The 26,722-nt window shown below is 40.7% G+C and overlaps 1 protein-coding gene across 2 annotated transcripts in view; it reads right to left on the reverse strand.

The window, feature by feature from the left end:
• Positions 1–5,419: 5,419 nt before the first annotated feature.
• LOC110583928 (aromatase) overlaps positions 5,420–26,722 on the reverse strand; it is a 32,489-nt gene continuing 11,186 nt past the window's right edge. Inside the window, exons 3-9 of one of the 2 annotated variants that reach the window (XM_021693972.1) lie at positions 22,798–22,952; positions 17,191–17,367; positions 14,645–14,759; positions 10,630–10,744; positions 10,031–10,193; positions 6,917–7,158; positions 5,420–5,715 (exon numbers count right to left, since the gene is read on the reverse strand). In XM_021693972.1, the coding sequence (XP_021549647.1) occupies positions 5,467–5,715; positions 6,917–7,158; positions 10,031–10,193; positions 10,630–10,744; positions 14,645–14,759; positions 17,191–17,367; positions 22,798–22,952 (1,216 nt within the window). In that variant the 3' untranslated portion in view covers positions 5,420–5,466. The remainder of the gene's footprint in view (positions 5,716–6,916; positions 7,159–10,030; positions 10,194–10,629; positions 10,745–14,644; positions 14,760–17,190; positions 17,368–22,797; positions 22,953–26,722) is intronic. The other variant, XM_021693974.1, reaches the window with a different exon arrangement.

Raw genomic sequence — 26,722 nt, forward strand, 5'->3', positions numbered from 1 at the left:
AAGAAGAAACACACTTTCACAATAACCTGGAGTGGAAAGGAAGCAAAAGGGTGATGTGCTCTGCTTCTTACCCATCCAAGCTTACCTAGGCTAGCAGCGGAAGCCTGTATGCACTATGTCTGTTTGCATCTCCTCCAGGCCAAACCCCTGACTATTTGGAAATAATGAGATGAGGGACTGAATAGTTCATTCATATCTGGAATCCTTATCAAATGAAGAAATTGCTTAACAGCTGTCCATCATAGTGGGCTTCTTAGCATTTTCCAGTTTGGCCAAAATAGAGGTGATTTTATGGCCATCATAAGGTGCAGTTTGCCCACCGTGTGTTTATAGTAAATTACTATTTTTTTCCTCCACTCTCCTTTTTTTACAGTGCACATCTGAAATGAAGTGAAATTGTGCAAAACTAGAAATGTTCCTAGTGGTTAGGGAATAGCCTAATGGCATCTGATAATTTCCTATTGAGGCAGATGTTGGTATCCACACGTTAGATCCCCCACCTTATACTAAGAGAATTTTTATAGCACTTTCCCGTGGACTATCTTTTTTTTTTTTTTTTTTGAGAAAGATTGTCCAAACATACCTGTGTGTGGGGTGGGTAAGGCAGAATCATCCAGATTTTATGGATGGAGAAACTCATCTGTTTCCTGTGTCAGATTCCTTGGGTAAGGAGGCAAGGAATGACAGGTCTCTAAAGGGGTTTACCTAGCATCACAAGGTGGGAGAGCTGGGAAACCGGGACTGACCTCCTCAGTCTTCCAGCAGTGAGTCCTGTTGCAAAGAAGCAGCTTGATGAAGGGGCCCAGGGCTTTGGAAGGAGAGGTGGACTTGAGGGTAAGTGTCCTAAACTCCCTGGGTCTCAGTTCTCATGGATACAATGTGGGGCTTCCTGGGGCAATCATACTAACATGAGAGTTGTCATGAAGCTTAAAATGAGAAAATGGATGTAGAAGTATCTGACACATCTTCTGCCCTCTCTACTGCATCGAGGGTGTCATGAGTCAACGTAACGACTGAGCATCATCATTATTATGCCTATGGTTTTTGAGAGGTTGCCCTGTACCAGACACTGTTCTAAGAGCTTCACATGAATCATCCCTTATAATCCTCACAGCAACCTTCTGAAGTAATTATTATCCCCATTGGATTGATGAGAAAACTGAGGTATGGAGAGATTGAACAGTTTGCCCCAACTATGCATTTAAGAAAAGGCTGAGGCCAGATTTGGCCTCAGTGCCTCCTTATTTATGGTGTAATAGAGCTGAAAGGAACTTAAAAAAACCACTGGGCCACAGGCTCAACCTCCAAGTCTTGTAATTTCAGATCTTCATCCCAAGAAATATTTTACTAATACAGTAGTCCAATTCATCCATGGGGGATACATTTCAAGACCCACAGTGGATGCCTGAAACCGCAGATAGTACCAAACCCTATACATACTGTTTTCTTCCTGTACAAACATCCCTATGCTAAAGTTTAATTTATAAATTAAGCACAGTAAGAGATTAACAACAATAGCTAATAATAAAATAAAACAATTGTAACAATAGACTGTAATAAGTTATGTGAAAGTGGTCTCACTCTTTCTCGGAAGATCTTATTGTACTGTACTAATCCTTCTTCTTGTGATGTTGTGAGATGATAAAATGACTATGTGATGAGCAGAAATGAGGTGAGTGATGCAGGCACTGTGACATGGTGTTAGGCTACTGCTGACCTTCTGATAGTACGTCCGAAGGATCATCCTCTCCCTGACCATGGGTCACTGAAACTGCACAGAGTGAAACCGTGGATAAAGGGGGACTACTGTAGATTAAAGTACTGAAGTTTGTGAAACATTTGCATTTGGTTATAATTAGAGTGGATTCAAGGTTATTCTTATAATAATTTTTATAATTATATTCTTTTTTTTTTAAAGATTTTATTTATTTATTTGAGACAGAGAGAATGAGAGACAGAGAGCATGAGAGGGAGGAGGGTCAGAGGGAGAAGCAGACTCCCTGCCGAGCAGGGAGCCTGATGTGGGACTCGATCCAGGGACTCCAGGATCATGACCTGAGCCGAAGGCAGTCGCTTAACCAACTGAGCCACCCAGGCGCCCTATAATTATATTCTTATAACGATTCCCATTTGTTTTATGCTTTAAAATGCTTTCTTGATAGAAGAGGAAGGGCAGAGTATACCTAATGGGCTGGGCTTGGTGACCAGGTTGACTTGTGTGAATGCATTATGTTTGTTTGGTTGACTTGGTGGAAACAAGGTATGGCCATTGGCTTCCTAGATATAGGCCAACATCTGCAAAAAGCTGCAGAAAAGTAATGAGGGAGTTCACTAGGGCAGGCCCTATCTGTTGAGCCCTGGAGAGTTCAGCCTTTGACTTTGCTTTTTGTGAGCTAAGTCCAACTAAAGTACCACAAATTCCATGTCACTCATTACTTTGACAGAATTTAATTTAGCAAATCCTTCTTCAAGTATGGGTGAGAGATTCAGTCACAGAGCCCAGCTGATACAGGAGATTGAGGAGGGTCCAGCTAGTAGTATTCTTTCTAGTGGGGCAATGCCACACACTTATGGGAATATTAGCATCATGAGTGACTAAAGGTGCTATTTAGAAATAAAAGTGACGACTTCCAACTGACATTTCTCAATATGTGGGACATTCTGCATAGGATTATTTTCTAGTTGGAAGAAGAAAGAGTGGGATGTCAAAGAAGGCAGATGGGGGGTGTCCAGTAGTCCTAAAGATAGGAGGGCACAATTGTCCTCACGATTTCACAATAATAGAGCCTTTATAATGCATGCATTTCACTGACAGTTTCTTTGAAAACTGGTGAAAACCGAATCCACAGCACATTCAAGATGACAATTAAGTACATAACAATGAGGCAAAATTCTGAAAACAGGATTTTCAAATATATGTTGATCGGCCTAATGAAAAGTCAGTGATATTCCAAATTCCTTAGGCAAAGCCTGTACAAACGTATGGGGTTTGTCAGTACAGACCAAGCAAGGTGAAAAGTTGAATGACTACCCAGATGATTTGATTCCGGGAGTTTGCTTGGATCATTCAAACCAGTACTTCCCCTCTTCCTATCCTTCCCTGCCCCCCACCCCCATCCCTAGCTTTTCCCCAGCATATTTTTATATCTACAATGTCTCTATATAACTATATAAACCTTCCATTTCACTTTGACTGTGTAGACATAGGCCTCAGCTACATATGTACATACAAAATACAGTAGAAGTTCCAAGGGAACTGGATGGGCGAAGTATACTGATCTGAAACTGTTTTCCTCTACCGTGCAGCTCCAGCAAGAGGCAAAGTAAAGTGTGTGAATTAACTTGGATACATTACATCTAAAATCCCGGCCTTTCTTTCCAGGGTCTGAATTATTTGGATGATTGTCCAGACCTTACTATGGATATATATCCAGGTACATAGGCATATTTCTGTGTATGTATAGGCCATATAAATGATCTATATAGTGCCAAGTTCAAATATTTCCTTCTTTACTAATACTTATCCTTGAATTCTTAGAATACCTGCCTCCCCTTTACTTGGATTCTGGGACGAGTTAGATTATCTATGAGCAAGAGTGTCTGTTCAGAGCTATCCTTCCTCCAGAGTAAATATAGGGAGTCAGAATGGGGGATTGGGATGGATTACAAAAGAAAGAAAAGAGCTCCTGCTCTCAAGGTGCTTACACTCTCATTTTATACTCAGCTGTTGTCCTGTTACCAAACAGTAGGATGAAAAGAATATTCAAATGTTGAGATGGCAGTTGACTCAACGGCAAACATTTACTTACTTGTAAATGAGTTTTTCAATTTCTTTTTTTTTTTTAATGTTTTATTTATTTATTCATGAGAGTCAGAGAGAGAGAGAGAGAGAGGCAGAGGCAGAGAGAGAAGCAGGCTCCCCGCCTAGCAGGGAGCCCGATGCGGGACTCGATCCCAGGACCCCGGGATCATGACCTGAGCCAAAGGCAGACGCTTAACCATCTGAGCCACCCAGGCGCCCTGAGTTTTTCAATTTCTAAATGGCATTCAGTAGATACAATCATATTGGCTATATAACACAAGTGGAGTGGTGTTTGGAAAATTAACTCATCTACTTGATTCTTTTTTTAAATTTTTTATTATTTATTTGTTTGTTTATTTTAGAGAGAGAGCACACGAGAGCGGGGCGGGGGGCACAGAGGGAGAGGGAGAGAGAGAATCTTAAGCAGGCTCTACACCCAGCACGACGGAGCCCAACAGGGGGCTCGATCTCACGACCCTGAGATCATGACCTGAGCCGAAACTGAGAGACGCTTAACTGACTGGGTCACCCAGGCGTCCCATACTTGATTCTCTTTAAAGAACTAATTTACAAGGTGTGCATTTTATCCATGGCTATGTATAATGATTCAATAAACTCAACAGCTGTTAAATCTCTAAGGTAACTATTAAATCCGAGGTAGGATAAAAGATGATTGCAGAGCCTCTACCCTGACCATGTTCTCTACTGATCTGTTGCTGTTGACTTCGGGATCACGGAAAGAAAGAGGGGGGAAACTGTTGAGAAAGAAGATGGAATGGGTTTGAACCCGCTGGGTTGTGGAATTAGATGTAAATGTAGAGGAGTTGTCCTCCCTCAAACCACTGGGGCCATTGTAAGAGTTAATAGATGTCATTATTTAAAGTTATCTCTTGGTTAGCACTAGTGGAGCTAAGCAATGATGCGAACATGAAGAAAAGAATTTTTATTTGAATTTGAAATGCATTGTGTGATTTTTTTTTTTTCCTACAGCAGATGTGTGGTCCTGACAATATTTTACTCAGGCTATTACTAAGTTACTTTATGTTACCCGAATCTGTATCTATTGTAGTGCAGGTGAGTGGCTGAGGCCAGTTGAGAGACTGGGAAAGGATAGTCCCCTATTTAACTTTTGCCACAGGCAAGTCACCTGTGGGTAATCAAGAGTTAATTGAATAATTCATAGGAAAAGTCAAATGTTGAATTTGTAAGCAGTTCTCCAAAGAATGTGAATGTTGGGGAGCCTACCACTGAAAACTAAATCAAAACACTTTTATTCACATTAGCAGGTATGTTTGGCCCTAAGTACCCAAGCATCAGGCTGACCTTTCCAATAGACTTGAGTGCTTCTGCCCCAGACATTAAAATGGTCTTGGGGCAGGGCAGTGGAGATTTTGTGGGAAGGAGGACCTAAGTTTTGCTGGTGGCCTATCTTTTCCAAAGCATGTTTTGTGGGATTGACCATTTCCCCTGCAAACTCTATTTTCTCTGGAAGTCTGGTTTGGACAAGAACAGATGACCCACATCTCCTGACTTGCTGACAGTCCATATGAGGCGTGCCTATAAAATGGCAGAGGCCACCGAATGTTCACCATGATGGTGAACGGGTGATTTCTATGTGAACTCCTAATGAGAAATGCTCCAGAGTAGGTACTGATCAGCCTTCTTTAGTGTTCGAGGCACTTTTCTGGATTTCTTGGGATAAAAACCATTTCCAGCAGGTTGCTAGTCTCCTCTGGGTGTAAGGACAAGCCATATTTTTTCCGTAAACTTTCAACACACTCTCCTCGCAATGTCTGCACGTGGAATCGTCTCAGTAGTGTAACCAGGACGACTTTCATCATCACCATGGCGATGTACTTTCCTGCACAGCTGCGGGGCCCAAAACCGAAAGGCTGAAAATACCTGTAAGGAACCTATGAAAACGATCAGACAGTTAGCCAGAGTCATGCAGTCTCTGATTCACCCTGAAACCACTGATGGGTCAGAACGCTGTGACAAGGTCCAAACCATACTGTCCCTCACTGAGATGAGTGACTGTAACTTCTTTATCCAATGTGATTCACCCCCTGTGATATATGCCCAGTTTGCACAGTCCCCACTTTTGCTTTTCACATAAATTTGCTGGGGTAAAGCAACACACATCATCTTATTACAGCCAGTGTTATCATACTCAACTAGGTCTGTGGGATGGGCCACAGCTTTACTACTCTTCTGCATGTCACCAAGGCAAAGATTGTTTCTGTGCAAAGATGTTGACTCCTGGCCTATTAGCACCAAGCATCCAAATATTTTTAGTTCTGCAAAAAATTAATGGGGACCATATCTGTCTGTCTTGTTACCACCTGTGCTTACATAGTACCTGGCACATAGTAGATGTTCAATAAGTTTTTGTTGACCAGTTGTCAATATAGCACGGGTTGCTCACATAGAAACGGAATGAATTAGGGAACTGGATTAATTAAGATCATGTTTCTACATTAGATGCAAATGGAAAAATAGAACAGTGAGGGAAATATCTGGAAAATTTTGGTTAATTAACATCATTGCCTAAAATTTGACATAATTGAAGCAGAATCTACAGTATATTTCAATGATAGAAAAAGCTGAAGCTCTTCTGATTACTGAATTCTATTTAGAATGGGAACTAGTGTTCATGGGGCCATTTGGTGAACCAAAGGCAGACTGCGAAAACTAAATCTTTTGGTCTCGTTTGATTTCCATCTGAAGCACAACTGGATTTTCCTTTGCTTAGATGGTGCTAGAGCTGAGTCTATGTGATTACAAAGTGACAAGTTGAAATGGAAAAGTAGGTTGGTTGGGTTAAACAACATTTGCCTCATGGTAGCCAAATTAAGGGCCTGGACTTTTCACATTTTGACCCATTGTGTGGGCACCATGTGGATAATTCTCAGAGCTGGAGACCCAGCATCCTTGGCTTGAGGATGAATATGGTAGTCATGTTCTGAGCCAGAGGAAACATGTTCTTCTGGGGAGGCCATAGAGGGGAAGAAGTAAATAGAATGAAATGTACATGGTGCAAACACAGAACCGGAGAGGGTTTAACAGTTGACATTTTTAAGAGTGGTGCATTTGGTTTTAAGGAAGGGCTCTTACATTCTTTGCAAAGTTTTCAAGAGTAAATTCATTGGGCTTGGGGAAAAACTCTAGTCTATGCATCCTTCCAATATTTAGGATAATGTTAGTCCCCTTTTTCACTGGGTAGCCATCGATGACATCATCCTGTAAGGCTTTGCGCATGACCAAGTTCACAACAGGCTGGTACCGCATGCTCTCGTAGATAAAGTTTTCCACCACTTTTAATTTTTGCATATCATCAATTCTTACATCTCTTTCACCTGCGGGAACAGATAAACAGGACAAGGAGGTAATGATAGTTTCAATACGTGATGGGCATTAAAACTCCCATAGTTTCCATAGAACAGTCTGCTCCTGGCTGAAAAAAAATTTTTTTTTTCCTAGAATTCTAATGCAAACCAGTAACCTGGGCCAAATATGTCATTTAGTTCACAGCGTGTTTTGTAAAAATTCAGATTTGAAGCCAATTACTATAAAACCTAGGAGATTTCATGGAAAAGCCTGGATCTCTAGAAAAGTCAGAAAACCTGGTGATATTGGACCCACATCCCTATATGGCAATGACGGGCTGAACTTGAGTGGCCGAAGAGCCCTTTAGAGGGACATCCACCTGCAGTTATATGTAGACCTACACAGTCTGCTTCAAACATTTATCTGCCTGGCCTCTGAGGTCTTTGAGATTTGTCTCCTCCTCTAAATTCTAGGGGACATTCACTCCTTCTCTAGTCAAAGTGAAATGGTGAATTAAATCCCTTTCAACGAAATTTTCTTCTCTGGTTGCCTGTGCAGTCATCTGCCTGGAACGCATCACTGAGAGTCCCTCCTTCCATCTCATCAAGAACAACCTATTGCGGTAGAGTGGCAAGAACCTCTCTCCCTACCACAGCAAAATAGGTGTCTCAGCTAAACTCTGGGTGTCCTGGGGATTGACAGATACTCCCACTGTTTCAGGTTGGCCTGACACTGGTCAGAGAGGCTTGGATTACTCCCAGAATTGGCAAAGTTTCAGAGCAGCCTTGAATGGGTTACCACTTTTGCAGAATCAAAATCAGTCCGGGGTCCTGAGGCAGCCCTGTCTCCTATACTACTACACCATTCAGAGAGGATCTCATTTGGTCAGAGAACTCTAACAGCCCTGCCCCTTGCATACTGCCCTCTGTACACTCAAGGTCTAAGGGGGTACATTTATCTGGGGTGAGGGGGTAGAAGGGAAGACGACAGAGAAGGTAACCAGAGGCATTCCCTAGGAAGTAATTAATGTGTGTGTGTATCTAGAGGGAGCACGAACACACGTACAAATGGTTCAGCTGTTTTCCATCTTTGCAGAGGTTTATTAAAGTATCAGGGGGACGTCATGGGACACAAACACTTTTCACCTCTCAAGGAAATTGTATTAAAGGCTCATGGTTTCAAGAGCATTTTCTCACTGTTGCCTGAACTCCCTCATTCTATGACTCTTCACTCCACTGGGTTTGCTTGTTAAGTTCTCTTTCTCCTGCCAGCCTGTGAGCCCCATAAGTATAGGAATAGCTCTGGCTTAGTCACTGATGTGTCCCTGCACCTAACCCACAACCCATAACCTGACGGGGGCACATGAGAAACCATTCTGGAATTTGGGGCTTGGATGTTATTCTGGCTTCCTGCTATCTATCTTCCCAGGCAATTTCCCATTTACAGCAACACATCTGTAGACCCTTTCTCTCACGTATTTAACTCTTCTGTGAAATTTCCCCTTATTATCAACTATTTCAAGTAGCACTCAAATGGCTTTATTTTTTTTTTTTTAAGATTTTATTTATTTATTTGAGGGAAAGACACAGAGAGAGAGGGAACACAAGCAGGGGGAGTGGGAGAGGGAGAAGCAGGCTTCCCGTGGAGCAGGGAGCCCAATGCGCAGCTCTATCCCAGGACCCTGGGATCATGACCTGAGCCAAAGGCAGATGCTTAATGACTGAGCCACCCAGGCGCCCCTCAGATGGCTTTAAAAAAATGGTGCCACTCTACAACCAAATAAGTCATTTCACAGGGATTTTGTATAAGGTCAAGAGAGAAAAGTCTATGTCATTACTGATATCTCCTCACATGTCAGAAATGTGTTCCTAAAAAGACTATCCACGTAGGGGCGCCTGGGTGGCTCAGTCAGTTAAACTTCTGACCCTTGATTTCCACTCAGGTTGTGATCTCAGGGCTGTGAGATCAAGCCCTGCCTCAGGCTCCACGCTGTCTCTCTCCCTCTCCCTCTGCCCCTCCCCAACAACCCCACCCACCCCATGTGCATGATAGCTGCACGCGCTCTCTCTTGCCCTCTCTCTTTCTTAAAAAAAAAAGATTATCCATGTGAAGGACATTTCAAATAAGGAACTCTGTTTTTTCCCCCCAGAATGCAATTGTGATTTCTTCCGAATGTGACAGTGTTTGTATGGAAGGAGGTGGCAGCGTCAGGAGCAGTGGGCGGAATGATGCTCAGGGAAAGGCAGAGCAGGGAAAACGTAGTGTTGGGAAGAGCTGAGCAGGGACCTGGTGGAGGAGGAGAGGGCAGGGGGAAGAAGGGTCCGGCATCACTGGATTTGGGGGGAGGGAAACTGATCACTCTCCTGCCTTTGCTGTCATCCTCCCCTTGTCCTTCTGCCACTGACTGGAAGTTCACTTGTGGACAGACAGCTTGAAACCCAGAAACACTGCTGGAGATGATAGCCAGTTCCCTGGGTGGACCCACAAAAGCATTTGGCCCCGGTAAGGTAGGCAGAACATTTACGTGCACATTAAGAAAGACCTTGAAGAATACACAGCAAAGTATTAACAGTGGTTCCCCCTGGGGAATGCAAATGAGGCTGGTGAGGAGAGTGGAAGGGGTAGGGAATGTCACTTTCTGCTTTATACATCTCTGTGTTATTTAATTTTGTTTCAATGAGCATGCATTGTTTTTATAATGAAAAAAAAAAACCACAGTAAGAATGGAACTAACTTTGCAACCTATCTGGCATAACAAGTGTGGCAAAATGACTACCTTTATTGTTCTCTGGGTGGATTACAATAAAGATTTTGTTTGAAATCAGATTCTTAGGACATAAAAAGCTGACGTTCAGAAGGAATTGTTATCTAAAGCTCTATTATTATTTGATCAGTTCTTACCAATAACAGTCTGGATCTCCTTCATTATTGCCTCTTCAACCTTAGGGTGCTTTGCAATGAGAAATAGCATAAAGAACACAGAGACAGACATGGTGTCTGGTGCTGCAATCAGCATTTCCAGTATGCACTGGTTCACATTCTCTCTTGTCAGGTCACCACGTTTCTGAACAATTGGAAGAAGGGAGAAAAATTGGAAAAGTGAATCAAAGCTTCCAAAAAGAAGGGAAAGGGACAGTCGGGATCAAAAACATCAATGAAATGAAGTCATAAATATTAAATCTCTGTAATTGACTATGGACATTTTTCATAGTAGTCTTCAGCTGAAAGAGGAAAAATTTAACCAATTATCTACGTATTTACTGTCTCTGGGCTCTCTCATTTTCATATTTTGTATTGTCCAGACACAGTAGTTTCAGTCTTAAAGGTTAGTTTTGCCAGAATGTCTAATGAGTGGGCTCTTTGGGTCATCATTATAGAAGTACTAGAGCAGATACTTAAAAGCAGAAGTATGAAGCAATTACAAGAGGGGGTCTTTACATAACCTACACACAGTCAAGTACATATATTGTATGGGAATTATGGTTAATCCAGGTCAGTACCTCAGCAAAGATCAACTCGGTGGCAAAATCCATATAGTCTTCCAGTTTCTCTGCTGTGGAAATTCTGTGTCTTTTTTCTTCTATCAGAATTTCCATGGCATCTTTCAAATCCTTGCTAAAAAAAAAAAGTGAAAATATAATCTATCTGTAGTCAGTTAAGACATCTAGAAAAATGAATTCACTTGCCATTTGTTTAAATAAAATTATCTGCTTTAATTGAAGCCATTAGCACTCACGAATAACTGAATTTAAACTTAATTCTTCATAAAGATCCTTAAATTACATATTCATTATACTTCATGTTAAGGAACCAAATTTAGCTAAGGTTTCTAGGTACTGGCAGCAAAATGAAGGCTGTAACCTCTAGTTAAAGGTTAAAAGCTGGTACCAAAATGGTAAATGTAGCTGTGTTTTCTGATTTTTGATGTGTCCAGTACAGTGTCTAAATTGAAAAACAAAACCAAAAGCCAGTGAAGGTCTTCAGTGGAGGCAGGCACTCTCCAATTTGCCCCCAGCACCTTCATTTCCAGTGGACTTGTAACCACCCAGCCCATTTCTCTTTGCCCAGTTCTGGAAACAATTGAGTTTGAGATTTCCTACTCTAGAAAGTGAACACAAGGGATCAAGTATTATTCTTGATATTTATTCTTGTACCTTGCAGTTTCTGCCACATAGTAAACATGAAGTAGATATATACTGACTGACTATCCGCATGAGTATGTATAGCATATGCATTTTGACAGTGTAGTAGAGGGAAGAGCACCTTGGAAAGAGAGAGTCAGGTTCTAGTTCGGATCGTTCTCTTTCTATGTAACCTACTTTACATCTCTTACATCTCTTTTAAAGGGAAGGGCTCAGACTCAGTGAACAAGAAGTTCATCTTAAGATCTAGATTCTGCTATTCTTGCCTTTGTCTTAAAGTGTATGCCTCCATGTGTAAGTGTATTGTCCCCTAATCTCAGGGAATGGTATTCTGCATTACATTAAATGTACAATAAATCTTTCTTTGAAATTTTTGTTGACATGGTCACCTGTACACCCTGTTGATGATGTTGACGTGAATAGCCTCTATGTTTACTCCAGTGCAGTAAGAAAAGTAAGGGAAGATTCTTTAAGATTCCTCCCACTTTTTAAAGTTTCTTTTGGGCATCTCAAGGAAGGTGTTTATTTTTTTTTAAAGATTTTATTCATTCATTTCTCGGGGTGGGGGGAAAGAGAGCAAGCAGGGGGAACGGCAGTCAGAGGGAGAAGCAGGGTCCCCACTGAGCAAGGAGCCTGAGGTAGGACTCGATCCCAGGACCCTGGGATCATGACCTGAGCCGAAGGCAGACGTTTAACTGACTGAGCCACCCAGGCGTCCCTCAAGGAAGGTGTTTAAACATTTGAAGAGGTATTCTTCAGGCTAGTATAGTAATTGTGTCACTCAAAATGAGGTGCCATCTATTGTGTATCTCTGTAGGTGTGAATATAGATACATACATACCGCCAGGAATACACCAAGGATATATTCACATTCATTCATTCATCTACCAGTTCATTTATTCAGCAAATATTTGTTGAAACCCTTACATAGAAGGGACGGATATTCACTCAGTTGGTGGGCTGTGAATGCTCGTAGCATTCCTACCTGAGCAATTGCCCCTAAATGGTCTAGGAGTTGTTGAAATGCCCTAAGACTATAAATTCATGGAGAATTCCTTGATGGAACTACAGCCACTTCTGAACATATACTTCCTCCCTGGGCCAGAATTGGGGGTCTGTGAATGCCCATTGGGATCCTCCTTATTCAGGTTAATGTATGCATCTGAATTTATATGCCCTTAAAAACTGGGAGAATTGAGTTCAATGACAGTCTTCAGGGAATAGGAAATCTGACTTACAAGCATGTATTATAAGAATATATCTGTGAGTCTGTGTTTTGGAACTCTGAGCGTATTTTTCACGCAAACAAGGGTGGCTAGGTTATCAGTCCAGGCCACAAACACCTATTTAAGGTACTCTGTGGCTAAAAAGCCTTAAACTTGCCAGAATAAAAAGTAGAAAACAATATTGCTGCAATATTGGGAATCAAGACAGGCAGAAGTATAAAATCAAATAAATAGGGATGGGAGTAGATGTCCCAGAATCCTTTCCATCAGTATATTTCTAAAAAGTATTGGCATGACAGAGAAAGACAACTAGTATATGATCTCATTTATATGTGGAATCTTAAAACAAAAAAAAACTCTAGCTCATAGATACAGAGAACAGATTGGTGGCTGCCGGAGGTGGGGGTGGGGGTAAGGCTGGGCAAAATGCCTGAAGGGAGTCAAAAGGTACAAACTTCTAGTTATAAAATAAATAAATCATGGAGACATGATGCACAACATGGTGACTATAGTTAATACTGTATTGCAGATTTGAAAGTTGCTAAGAGAATAGATCTTAAAAGTTTTCACCACAAGAAAAAAGTTTTGTAACTAGATATAATGGTGATCATTTCACAATATATACAAATACTGAGTCATGATGTTGTTTGTATACCTGAAAGTAATATAATGTTTTATGTCAATTATACCTCATTTTTAAAAAAACCCGAAACATTGACATTATTGCAATGGACATGGATGGGAGAGGAGATTAAAAGATTTCTCGAAGTCTTTACTGCTCTAGGATATAGGAGATATAGATTAATGTACTGACCATTGGCAAATATTATATACAGAGGGAGAGTTGCAGAGCTAATTTCTATAGAAACCTAAGAGAAACCATTATACAGTTTCATGCAATAAGTTTCAGTGGGCTTGCTGGCCAAAACCAAAGCCATACTAATGACCAGGAACTATAAAATGAGACTCTTCCAAATTTGAACATAGGGAAGAGATGAATCCTTCATCTCATTGATTCAAGTCACAATAAGGTCTGGTGGAAACTAAATGAAATGTATAAAGACCCAGGTGTCCAAATCACCTACCTAATACTCACCAACCACATGAGAATATATAAAGCAACATCAAGTTGGCTTCCTTCCTGGAGACTAACGTTACTAAATTTCAAAATACACAAACAGGATAAAGTTGGGTCTTTGCACAAGTTGGGAACTTTTAGAGATGGAGAATTTAAGATCATCAGGGACATCCGGGAGAAGATACGAACAGAGGGAAGGAGAAAACTAACATCTTTAGCGCCTTCCATGTGCCATCCTCTGTCTTAATTGCCCTGTGTATAGGATCTCATTAATCTATATCTCTATTCTGGAAGGTAGGTTAAATTTTACTTTAAATAACTTCCCAAACCCATTTAGTTACTAAGCGGTAGAGACAGGATATAAACCATGTCTGTCTGTCTCTAAATCCTGTAGGCTTTTCACTAGGGGTTAGAGGGGGCAGTGTTCAGTGGCTGGCTACTTAAACTCTAGAAACCTATTTTTTAGTCTATAGGCCATTGGGCATTTGTCCAATTTTTGTCTAGACTCGTCTATAACCAAAGCAAAGTCATTAATGACGGTTTCAGGATTCCCCAAAGACTATTATCTATGACTAAAAAAAAAGGAAATCACACATTTTATTGAAGTCCATTATATTCATTGTGAAAAAATTCTTTTGAGACTACTGTTAATTCCTACAAGTTGAATTATGTTAAGTTCATTCAGAAGCAATATGACTATAAAATGATTTTGTGTTTCCATTTTCCAGATATGAAAAGAGAATTTTTACAGATAATAATGATAGGTTCAGCCAACCCTTCTCTTCAACTCAAACTACACTGCAGTGTCCTAATTCCAGACATGGGGCTCGCAGACCACCCACTTGGCCCCCTTGTTGAAAAGCTGCCTGGGCCCAACGCTTCCCTTACTCTTGGGTCTGGCCACCGCATGCAGCCAAATTGCTTACAGTGTTTCATCAGCAACTTAATCCACAGCTCCCCTGTGGGTTCTGAAGAGCAGAAAGCTAGCTGAAGAGGCCAGCAATAGCAAAGACACAACCCAAAGTCAATCCAATCTCACTGGTAAGTTTTCCAAACTTGTGTTACTTACACAGACTTTTCATACTTTTTGTATAGCCAAGAAATCTTAAAGAAGATGTCTGGTTTGAGAAGGAGAGCTTGCCATGCATCAAAATAACCCTGGATTTTAACCACGATGGCACTTTCTGGAAAAACAAACAAACAAAAAAGCAGAGTAGTTGAGCAAAAATGTGAGCCCGAGAAGGGTATTCTGAGAAGAGAAGATCCCCTGTATAGAGTCTCTTACCAGCCTAGGCTTCAATGGGTGTTTCAGCCATATGAATGCCACTAGACAAATCAACATTAATTTATTCTGCTTGACATCTAAATCAGCCAAGTTAACCAGAGATTTGCCACTTTTCAAGTTTGTGTTAGAGACAAAGCCTAGAATCTCACATGCCCCTCTTGGACTGAGTGTCCAACTCCTTCCTGTTTTTTTGGATGATGGGAAATAAGAGGGACACCAGGAATTATGGCTGTTATTGGCCTCAATTCTGGCACCTGCGAGGGCAAAAAGCCATGCCACTTTTCTGGTTACATTTTGGTCCAGAGTATAGAATTCATCTTAGTATCCCTAATGTCTTGTCCTGAGCCTCATGCATTGTCAGCTCCTAATGAACGTCCTTAAATTGCATGTTTAGGGAAACAAAACCCCTGCTTTTTTCAAACTTTACAAAAAGGGAACAGACATTTCTTTTCAACTGCTAAATACCAGTCACCATGCAAAACGCATTACAGAAGAGACCTCATTTAATCCTTACAGTCTTGCTAGGGGAGTGATATAGTGTCATCACTTTTTCAAATGAAGAAACTGCGGTTCATAGAAAGGGAAGCTTGGGAAGCTTGCCTAACACCACGCAGCCAGTGTGGCAGGGAGGCCCTCAGTCTGGAGCCCAGCCTATCTGACCTCAGAGCAATGTTCTTTCTCCTTGTTGCACTGGTTCCCTTAGGCAAATGTAGAGTTTAACCAGGACAGGGTGTGGAGAAGAGGAATCAAGGTACTCTGCATGGGTTATGCAGGTTCTTAGCATCACAGCCTGCATCCCTAAGTTAACAGAGAGATTTACAATTCTGTTTACTTCATCCTTCCTAAGAGGCCAGCCGGGGACCATGAAGCAGGGTCTAATAAAATACAGACTTGCCTGACCTTTGGGAGAGCTGCATGTAGGACAGGCCAGCTGGGATTAGAGTTTCTGTCTGGAGGGGATGAGGCAAGGGGTGTGATTAAAAATACTCAGAGTTGAATGGGGCTCCCCTTCAAATGGCAGTCAGATGAGGTTTCTGTGACTCTTGTAGGAAATAAGTAAAGAGCCGGGGACATGAGGTAAGCAGAGCTAGAGAGGAGAAAAGGAGGGCTTATAGCTTGTCTGTTCTTCCAAATGTGGCCAATGAGGCAACAGGTGTTATAGCTCAGCTCCTTTGGGCCAGTGTTAAAATGAGGTGCTGTTCCTTCCCTCAAACCCGGATGTGGCTCCTGGTCTCATTTCATTTAGGCTGATGTTCAGGTGTCCTCCCTGTGCCGGCCCTTCCTGACAACCCTCTCTGGGATAGCCACCCACTCCCCATCCTTCTTCACTTCCTATCCCCTTGCCCTGCTTTGTTTATTCTTCAGGGCACTTAGTATTGCCTGATGTGTTATGAGATATTTACTTGTTTGCTGTTTATATTGCCACTGGGATGTGACCTCCCTGAAGGCAAGGACTTTATCTGTCTTGTTCACTGCTCAATCCCCAGAACCTAGAACAGTGCCTAGCATAAAATAGGCAATTAGCAAATATTTTTAAACAAAATCTTTAAAAAAAATATTTTTTGAATGAATGCATGAGTCAGTGAACATGCTAGAATTCAGGGAAAATTACATTAAGCTGGACAATAGCAGCATGGAATTAACCCAACTGATTGTTTATTTTTTGATGGTGATAGAGTTGCATGTATATGTTTTAATATTTGTTTCTGTAGTATAGTGACGGGAGTAGCTTTTTGAGTGGGACGTTTTTGCCAGAGTTGTTATAATGCTAAGTGACAAACTATACATAAAGCAACTTTTTTATAGTAGATTCTAAATTAATGGTAGCTATTTTCATCATTTCCAGCAGCACCAGCACCAGCACCATTATCATTGTATAGACAGAGTCCAAGTTTTCATGCTTAGTAGCTTTGAGGGAGGAGGGTACATGTATATTTATGTACATATGTATGTATGTATATCTCTGTGTGTGTGTGTGTGTGTGTGTGTGTGCCCACAAGAATGGTTGGAATTGGTTAAATTTATCAGTTTGATTGGTAGTAGGGTGTATTCATGGCCAAATGAACTGATCACATTTGTCAAGTTTTGACTGTGGGTAGAATCATATTTCCCAGAGCAATGAGGAGAGATACAAAAGAGGAGATGGCCCCTACTTACAGAAACTTCTGTCTTATAAATGAACAAGGCAGACACACTAGAAAAAAAATCATAAGAATACTTGGAGATGTTTGAACAAGAGCAATGTACAAAAACAGCATTATCTTTCCTTGAGTCTCTTATCCCCTTCATCCCCTTGTTCAATAAAGGGCAGAATGTCAATTCTCAAGTACCGTCCAAGGGGATCCCCAGGAAGAGAATGTTAGAAGTGTCCAGCATGATGCGCCGCATGAGGGTCAACACGTCGATGTAACCCAATTCGTTGCTGACCTCCTCCAACCTGTCCAGATGTGTGATGATGGATCCAACACAAATTGTCACCATGCGCACAAGGCCGGGGCCAGACAAAGCTGAGGGTAACACAGAGAGTGAGTCACATGAACTCAGGGGCACACACAATCAGGTTATTTTGGCCTTTTCTGTTTGGAGTTTAACTATACATGATTTTTTATTCAGTAACTTGGCAGAAATTTTCATGTTCTTTTTTATACTTTTCTGCATTCTCCTAATTTTCTACAAACATGCATCACCTTTATGGGTAAAAGTGAATGAATGAATGAATAAAAATCTTATTTTAAACAAAATATTCAAAATTAAACTCTTCTTCATGTTATGGAAAATCATTTGTGAGACTGCAAATGAAACATTTAGTACTTGCGGTCATGAATCACACATCAGTGGTTTTCCATATTTACTGTATATATATTTCTCTAAAGAAGGTTTGGATTTGGCCAGGGAGATACTTATGTTTCAACAGGTGGCAGGGTACTGCTATCGAACTACTCAAACTGGACCTTAACTATTTGATCTAAAGTGCTTCCTGTTTAATTGTGGTTTATGTGGTTCAAAATGCTAGTCTTACAAATTATCAAAAGGGTTCTTAATTTTGGTTTCTCCTCAAACTACTTCTAGATTTGTTTTACTCAACCAAGGTCATGACAATTAAGCAATTTTTTTGTTTGCATACTGTCTTCCCCACTGGTTGGGAATTCTTGAAGGGCAGTGACAACCTCCTATTAGCACTGTCCTTCAAGTCCACAGTACATGGTGGCCTTCAAATCATATTTGTCAAATAGAGGAATGAACAAATGAAAGGATGGGTGAATAAATGAGTAAAGACAGGTAGAGTGAATTGGCTCTGCTCTAGATCATTTGGGCAGCTAGTGGTTCGTGGTGGTAGGTGATCTATCTAGAGAGTTTAACTCTTAAAGCCCTACTTTCTCCTTTGTTCTATTTTTTTTTTAAGCTTTCTTTAGGAGTTATCTCTCCTATTTATGTATTTTATTATTCAGACTTATGTTAAAGTCAGTTCTTGAAATGCAATGAAAAATCTTGGGGAAATTTGTAACCATAATTCTTTCTTTAAAAAAAAATATATGAGTTGCACAACAGAAGCCCCTGAAGGCAGACTTTGCAAATAAGAAAGGAAGCCTGGTGAGCAGTTCTAGATTCTTAAGATTTCTACTTATATGTAAAAAGGAAGGTTGCATTGGTAGCATACTTTCTGACTGTAGGAAATACCTGGCCGATATGAAAGGCCAGGCTGTTGTTTCCTGGGTGACTATCACATTCACAGGTGGGACGCATGATTCCTTAATGACTCAGCACTTTGTGTGGAAGGGTTGGCTTCGAATATCACTGGTGGTTTCCTCCCAGACCGATGTATGACTTGTCTCTATCATCCTAGAGCTGGAAGCCATGTTTCAAACGTATAAGCAAAATGTAATATCATTGCTTATAGGCAGTGGCATGATGTGGATATAATTTTAATTTTTAAAATGTGTAAAAAAGTACTGAATCTATCCAGGTTTAAAAAAGTGAGCAAGTAATCAGCATAATTCCTTCACTATGGACAACTCTCTTGGCAGTTTCAGGAAACAGAGGCTATTTCTTGACCCTCCACCTTCATCTCTCCAGGATGGGCCATTTGCCTAGGCTGCACTTCACTATTTCTCCATAGATACACCCAGGCAATCAATGCCTTCATTAATGTTACTACTTTAGATACCAAAACATACCCCCAAATTTCTACTATATCAGGAAAACTAATGAGAAACATAACTCTGAAAGGAAATTCAAGAAATGCTTGGGGGGCGCCTAGGTGGCTCAATCAGTTAAGCGTCTGCCTTCAGCTCAGGTCATGATCTCAGGGTCCTGGGATCGAGTTCCACATCGGGCTCCCTGTTCAGCGGGGAGTCTGCTTCTCCCTCTGCCTCCGCCTCTCACTCATGTTCTCTCTCTCTCAAAAAATAAAATCTTAAAAGAAGAGAAATGCTTGTAACTCATTGATTACTAAAAATGTCAGACACAACAGGGAACTTTTAATAAGCAATTAGACTTCTATTATTTTTTTTAGACCTCTTTTTTGGCATTTAATCGAGTAGTTTTGTAATGTTTTTATTAGAAAATCTGATCTTCTATATATATAGGGCTTATCTTTAAAAAAGATTTTTTTTAATTGATTCCAAGTGCCGTAGATTCTACTCTTTTTTAAAAAAAAAATTTTTTATTTATTTATTTTAGAGAGAGGGAGTGAGGGGTAGCAGAGAGGGACAGAGGGAGAGGGAAAGAGAATCTTAAGCAGACTCCGTGCTGAGCACTGAGCCTGACTCGGGGCTCGATATAATGACCTGAGATCATGACCGTGAGATCACCACCTGAGCCAAAACCAAGAGTCAGACACTTAACTGACTGCACCACCCCGCTGCCCCAGATTCTACTCTTTTAACATCTCTTACACTGATGACTTCCCTTCCATCCACCCTGTATCACTGCAGTAGCTCCTAATTGTTCTCACTGCTCACAGTCGTGCCTTCTGTCAATGAATCATTCATTCTGCTACCAGAGGAATTTTTCTAAAACTCAAATATGCTCATGTCATTCTGCTTAATATCTTAAATGATTTACTGTAGCTTTTGAGATAAACTCAGTTCAGTGCCTTCCCCTTGGCCTCATGCCTACATGTATCCATGCCAGGCATGAGGGCCTACTTACCGTTAGTTCCCTGGACATACAGTGCTGATCTACCCTTCTCTGTCTTGGAGTACCCTGTTCTTTCCTTCTGTGGAATGCATCCTTGTCAAACTTTCTTAATGTAGGTAGCTTTTACCTTCTTTCCAAACTTATTGTAAGCATCCACTCCTCAGAAAGCCTCCCATGACCCCTGAGGATACTTTAGATGGCCCATTTTTTCTGTGCCCTATAACACTCTGCACACACCTCTAGCATAACACATCACCTAGGATGGTATTTGGTGATGTATTGATCTGCCACTCTGTCCCTCCCCCTATTATAAATTCCTTGAGGGCAGGGACCATGTCTTGACTATCATTGTATTTTAGGTACCTAGTTCAATGATAAGAACACAGTAGTTTGTTAAACAAATGGATGAGTTTAGAAAATTCTATTAATCTAAAAAGTTTAAAAATTCTATTAATTTTTGCATGGCAAGGTAGAGGATGTTGGTATGTGAGAGTTAACTGCTCCTAAATACTAGTTCACATGTTCCTAATGTGCCTGGGCCAAACCGCAAAGTAAAAAAAAACTTACATTTCAAATCTTGTCATTTGCAACAACATGGATGAACCTAGAGGGTATTATGCTAAGTGAACTAAGTCATACAGAAAAAGACAAATACCACATGACTTCACTTATATGTGGATTCTAAAGAACAAAACAAATGAACAAACAAATGAAAAGGAATAAACTCAAATGCAAAGAACAAACTGGTGGTTGCTAGAAGGGAAAGGGTGGGGGGATGGGTGAAATAGGTGAAGGTGATTAAGAGGTACAAACTTCCAGTTATAAAATAAATAAGTCATGGGGATATAATGTACAGCATAGGATATATATTCAATAATATTGTCACATTTTTGTATTGTGACAGATGGTGACTACACTTATCATGGGGAGCGTTTCATAACATGTATAATTGTTGAATCACTAAGTTGTACACCTAAAACTAATATAATACTGTATGTCAACTATACTTCAACAAAAACAAACAAAAAACCACATTTCTGTAGGATCTTACAGCATTATTTCATTTATTCTTCATAATAACCCTAGAATTAATGTTCTATTGTCTTTATCACCTTTTGTGGAGAAGGAAACTGAAGCTCAGAGAGGAGTGACTTGTCCAAGGTCATATAGCTAGTATAATGGCAGAACTAGGACTTGAACCCAAAACCTATAATCCTGAGGCCTATACTCTTTTCATTAAACCAGTCTGCATTTTTCTAAGGCATGAGAGAGGATTGATCTGCCCCAACACGAGTGGTAGGCAGAATAATAGCCCCCTAAACCTGTCCAGGTCCCAGTCCCTGGAACCTATTAATATGTTACTTTACATGGAAAAAAGGACTTGACACATATGATTCAAGTTAAGGACCTTGAGATGGGGAGATTACTGTGGATTATCTGGGTGGCCCCAACCTAATTACATGAGTCCTCAAAAACAAAGAACCTTTCCCAGTTGACGTCAGAGTCAGAAATTGATGTGACGACAGAAGGATGGTCTGAGAGACGTGATAGAAAAAGGACTTGACCCACTGTTGCTAGCTTTGAAGGCAGAGGAAGGGGCTATAGGCCAAGGGATGCAGGTGGCCTCTGAGGCTGGAAAAGACAAAGAAACTCCTCTGGAAAAGACAAATTCTCCTCTGGAGCCTCCAGAAAGAAACACAGCCCAGCCAACACCTTGATGTTAGCCCATTGAGACCCACATCAAATTTTTGACCTACAGAACTATAAGATAATCGATGTATTGTTTTAAGTCACTAAGTTTGTGGCAATTTGTTACAGCAGCAATAGGAGTCAAATACAGTGGAGTCTACAATAGAGTTGTATGAATCTAGGTAATGGGCAACTCTGTAGAGAGAATCAGTGCTCAGCTGGGACAGACATAGCTTCTCAGTAGCCACATGGGAGGCATCCAGGTTCACTACAGAGGCTGGCTTAGAGGGAAGAATATTGCACTGTCAGACCTAAGATCCATCTAGCCCCAGATTCTATCACTGACAGTGTTTCCAGGACATGATTATCTTCTTTGATGTTGATGTCAAAGACTGGTCATGTATATTCCCCAACTGCTTCATTCCCAACAAAATACAGTAAAGGGGGAAATCACTAGTCAAGGAGTCTTGGGATCAGATCTTTGCTCATTATTATTTGTTATGTTGTCTGAGCAAAAATCACAACCTCTCTAGGACTGCATTTCCCCAACTATAAAATTCAGAGACTGGATGAGATGATATATATAGTCCTTCCTAGTTCTAAAATCTCTAATTTTATTTGCAAATTGCTTTCTGTTAAAACATCTGTGATGTCAGTAAATGATTCAGCAAACACATTGTTTAGCTATGTTTGAATCAAACATGTGACTGACACACTAAATTCTTAATTGAAATGATCCTAAGTACAGAGCTCTATCTGTTCTTCACGTCCATGGAATTGCTTTGTGCATCAACAGGAAGAACAGAGTTTGTGGTGATTAAAAATGTAGGCACTGGCATTGTCTTCTGGGCCACCATTTACTAATTTGGGGACCTTGGGTAAGTTACTTAACCTATTTACTTAAGCTTCAGTTTTCTTATGTGTAAAATATAAGTGACAAGAATATTTACCACATGGGGTTGCTGTGGGATTAAAATATCAAGTACTTAGAACAGTGCCTACCATATCTTATTATTTCAAAATAAGTGAAGCAGCAGAATTTAAATTCCAGAAAAGGGGGGGGGCGCATTTATTGACAAAAGAGCAGAATGTCACCAGCACCTGATTACCTTTTGTAAAGAAAGGTCGAATGGCTTTCCAGAGGGTTGGATTATTGTTAAATATGATGCCGTTTTCATGCATGCCGATGCACTGCAGTCCAAGTTTGCTGCCAAATCGGGAGCTATAGTGACTGTGCTTCATTATGTGGAACATACTTGAGGACCTGCAGAGATAGCAAACTTTGGTGTTAATTTTTAAGGGTCAGGAGAACTCATGGTGATGATTTTGACTACCAGGTGGCTCTCTTAGCAAATGCATGTTGATCTAAATGCAAGGCATTTGAGGGGTGCCAGTTGGTTAAGCATCCAACTCTTGGTTTTGGCTCAGGTCATGATCTTGAGATCCTGAGATTAAGCCCCATAGTGGGCTCCATGCTCAGCGGGGAGTCTGCTGGAGATTCTCTCTCCCTCTCCCTCTGCTCCTCCCCCCACTCACACTCTCTCTCCCTCTCTCTAAAAATAAATAAATAAATCTTTTAAAAAAATAAATGCAAGGTGTTCTAGTATTTATATTGAGTAAGTGTTTGTTAGCATAAGAACATCCCTCTCCAGTTGAAATATTCCTACCTACTGACTCCCTGCTTGAGCATCACAAAAGATAGAACACACACACACACACACACACACCATTCCTTATTTCCCTTTTTTTTTTTTCTAACTCCATGTCACCAAAATACTACCCACTACTGGGGCCAGAGCTGCAAGGCTTTGAGGACCTGAGCCCTCCACACCACCAGAGGGTCCCGAAAGCCTCCAGCCCCACTCCAGATGGTGCCACCCCCTGCTGGAGTGAGTCTCAGAATCCTGAGATTCTGGAGTTCCTGGAATTGCCGAAGTCTTCTTCCGTTTGGAACCAACAGTTCTGCCTCAGACCGCCTATCCTCAGAATCTCTCATCAGGCGTGGCCCCTCCAGTGGGTATCATTCTGGGCTTGAAGGACATCTCCTGGGCACTACTGACTCTGGCCTTAGCTGGCTGGGCTGGGCCTGGAAGGCTCTCTGTGGTGGTGACAGCAGCTATCTTGAGACTCTGCATTCCATCCTGACTCATCAGGGTCTCCAGGGTCACAGAGTTCTCTCAGGATATAGTAAGCATAAGCAGATTTACTTCTCTCCATATGTATTTTTAGCAACTTCAAAAAATTTCCACTCAAGTATATCCAAATGGATCACCATTTTTCTTGGAGATAGAAAAAGGGAGCAGGGTTTGGGAATTAAAAAGAGGGGCAGAGTGGTTAGCAGAGGAGGCGTAGAGGTTTTCGGCATGCAACCATGGGAGTGTGAAGAAAGGGGAGACAGGGTAAACTGTCAGGAGTCTGACTTTTGGCTATGTTAACAGTGCCAGAGCCAGGCTGTGTATAAATGTTGCCTACCTATGTATGCTCTGAGTGGATTGTAGGCAGACCTCAAGTGACATAACCCTTGACCTTGGGGCTGAGAACTAAACTACTCAGGTCTGCCAGGTAAGTTAAAATAGATCCCCCAAAGCTTTTTTTTCACCTGAGGATTATAAATTACTCCATGTCTCTGAGATCAGAGTGGAGTTCAGAGGCAGAGATCATAAAATTAGAAAGGAACTAAATATTTGAGCAGAGGAATAGGAAGAAAATAGGCACATTATTGCAAGAAAGCAAAATATATTTATAGACATCTCTCTGATACTGCAAAGGAGGGAGAACCTGGGCATTTTTTCTGGTGTGGGAGGGGTAGAGGGAAAAAAAAAAGTAACAGAATGGTGCCTTAAATGTGCAAATTCAAAATACATAAAATATCCGTGTTACATTTTAGATGCTGTTGTTATTTTTTTTATGTTGGTGAACTTAATATTTATACAAGTTTTCACATGTTCATTGTGACTTTGGTTCTTCCTCTCCACTTCTCCACTGGAATTTTGTTTCTTGGCTGCAAATTCTCCTACTATAGGGCGTTTCTGAACACATAACCCTTAGAGATGGGGAGTGGCCATTATATAGAATGGCCACTCACATATATAGGTATGTGCACCTCGTTCTTACATTGGGCTGGAGGGGCCATCTTACCACTTGCTCTTCCCTCTTAAGGTTGATACTTGGTTCCTAAAAGGATGACGTTGCCTTAATGAGGTTGTTCAGTTAATGCCTGTGAAAACACATTCCCAAAGAAGACATTGGGCCAAAGGAGCTGTGCTCTGGCTGAGTAGATTAGGCTGCGGGCTAAGTATTAGCCAAACCCTCACATTTATGATGGTTCCATAGTCCCATTTAAATTTTAAAAGAAAGACCCTGAAATAATGGCAGTGTCAAGAAATGAAAGCAGAATTATTATATGAATAAATTAGGTACTAGATAATTTCTTTCAGGAAAAAATATCTTATTTTCAAATCAAAACATTCTCTATTAAGTCAGATATTCTCTTGAATTGATTCCAGATGAAGTTCATCAAATGATCGCTAAGTTTTGGACAAGTTTTTTTCTCTTCCTAGCAACAAAAATAAAACAAAAATCCAGATGCTTCTGTTTGTATTCCAGAGAATTAATTTGACTGACAAACAGATGAAATTTTGCCCTGTATAGAAAAATCGTGCTATGAGAGGACTGAAAAGCTTATTAATAGATTTCAGGATGTTAGCTTCTCTTACCTTCCCCTACTTTAGTCTATAATGACAGCAGAAAGTAAGTAATTTGTACATTCTTTATTCACAAATTCATATCTAAAAATTTTAAGTGCTCAGAGGTAAAACAGAACACTATTTTTTTTCTGTTCTGACCCCTAGAGCTTTTATATACTGCATTTAACCACATTAGCCTGTCCATTGAATTTGAAGAATTACTAATCAATTTTAAAAAGAGAACAAGAGACCCCAGACTTTAACCCAACTAAATGTGTATTAGTTAATAAAGAGCTAACTTCAAACATAAATGTGTTCTTTAGGGGGCGCCAACATCTCAGTGATTTTTGAGTCAGAGGCTCGGACTTGGCAACGGACAAAGACGGAAGTGATACACCTTGCAGGAGAAGAGTGACCAGCTGCAGGTGAGCAATTTAAAACCAAGTCTTTGATCAAAAGGAGGCTGGCTTTATCTAACCAGAGTAAATCGAGAAAGTGAAGAAAAGAAAGTTGGTGAAGAACTAGGGACTCCAGCCCAGAGCGCTCAGGGCATTCAACAAAACAGTAGAGACCTTGCTCCAGCCTTGGGGGCCAGCCTGTAATACCAGTTAAGGGAGATGTTATACTGACTGGGAGAGTAAAGATTTCTTACCACCCAAGAGAGACCAAGGGAGTCCCCAAGCTCAGAAAAGATAGTGGGTAGTGTAAATTGTATGGTAACTGGGGCCATTCTTTTTCTTTCTTTCTTTCTTTCTTTCTTTCTTTCTTTCTTTCTTTCTTTCTCTTTCTTTCTTTTCTTTTCTTTTTTCTTTTCTTTTCTTTTCCTTCCTTCTTATTTGAGTATAGCTGACACAGTGTTACATTAGTTTCAGGAATACAAGATGGTCATTCAACCAGTTTATACATTATGCTGTGCTCACCACAAGTGTAGCTGCTATCTCTCACTATACAGGGCTATTACAGTACCATTGACTGTATTCCCTATCCTGTACCTTTCATCCTTGTGACTTACTTCGTAACTGGAAGCCTGTATCCCCCATTACCCTTCATTATTCTTCTTTAAACATGACTGAAGTCAAAAGACATTGCCAAAGATGGCAAACCTATTGTCTATTCAAAATGAAAAGTAGCCAGAGTAAGTTCTTAAGTAGTAAGGAGGAAGCCACCTTCAGTTCTGAATTTAAAGGACTCACACAGGGGCACCTGGCTGGCTCAGTTGGTGGAGCATAGGACTCTTGATCTTGGGGTTGTGAGGTTGAGACCCATGTTGGGTGTAGAGGTTACTTAAAAATAAAATCTTCAAAAGTATAAAAAATTTTAAAAATACAATCTTCAAAAAAGAAAAAAA

Source organism: Neomonachus schauinslandi, chromosome 9 (assembly GCF_002201575.2).
Source record: "Neomonachus schauinslandi chromosome 9, ASM220157v2, whole genome shotgun sequence".
In the NCBI taxonomy this organism is placed as follows: domain Eukaryota; kingdom Metazoa; phylum Chordata; class Mammalia; order Carnivora; family Phocidae; genus Neomonachus; species Neomonachus schauinslandi.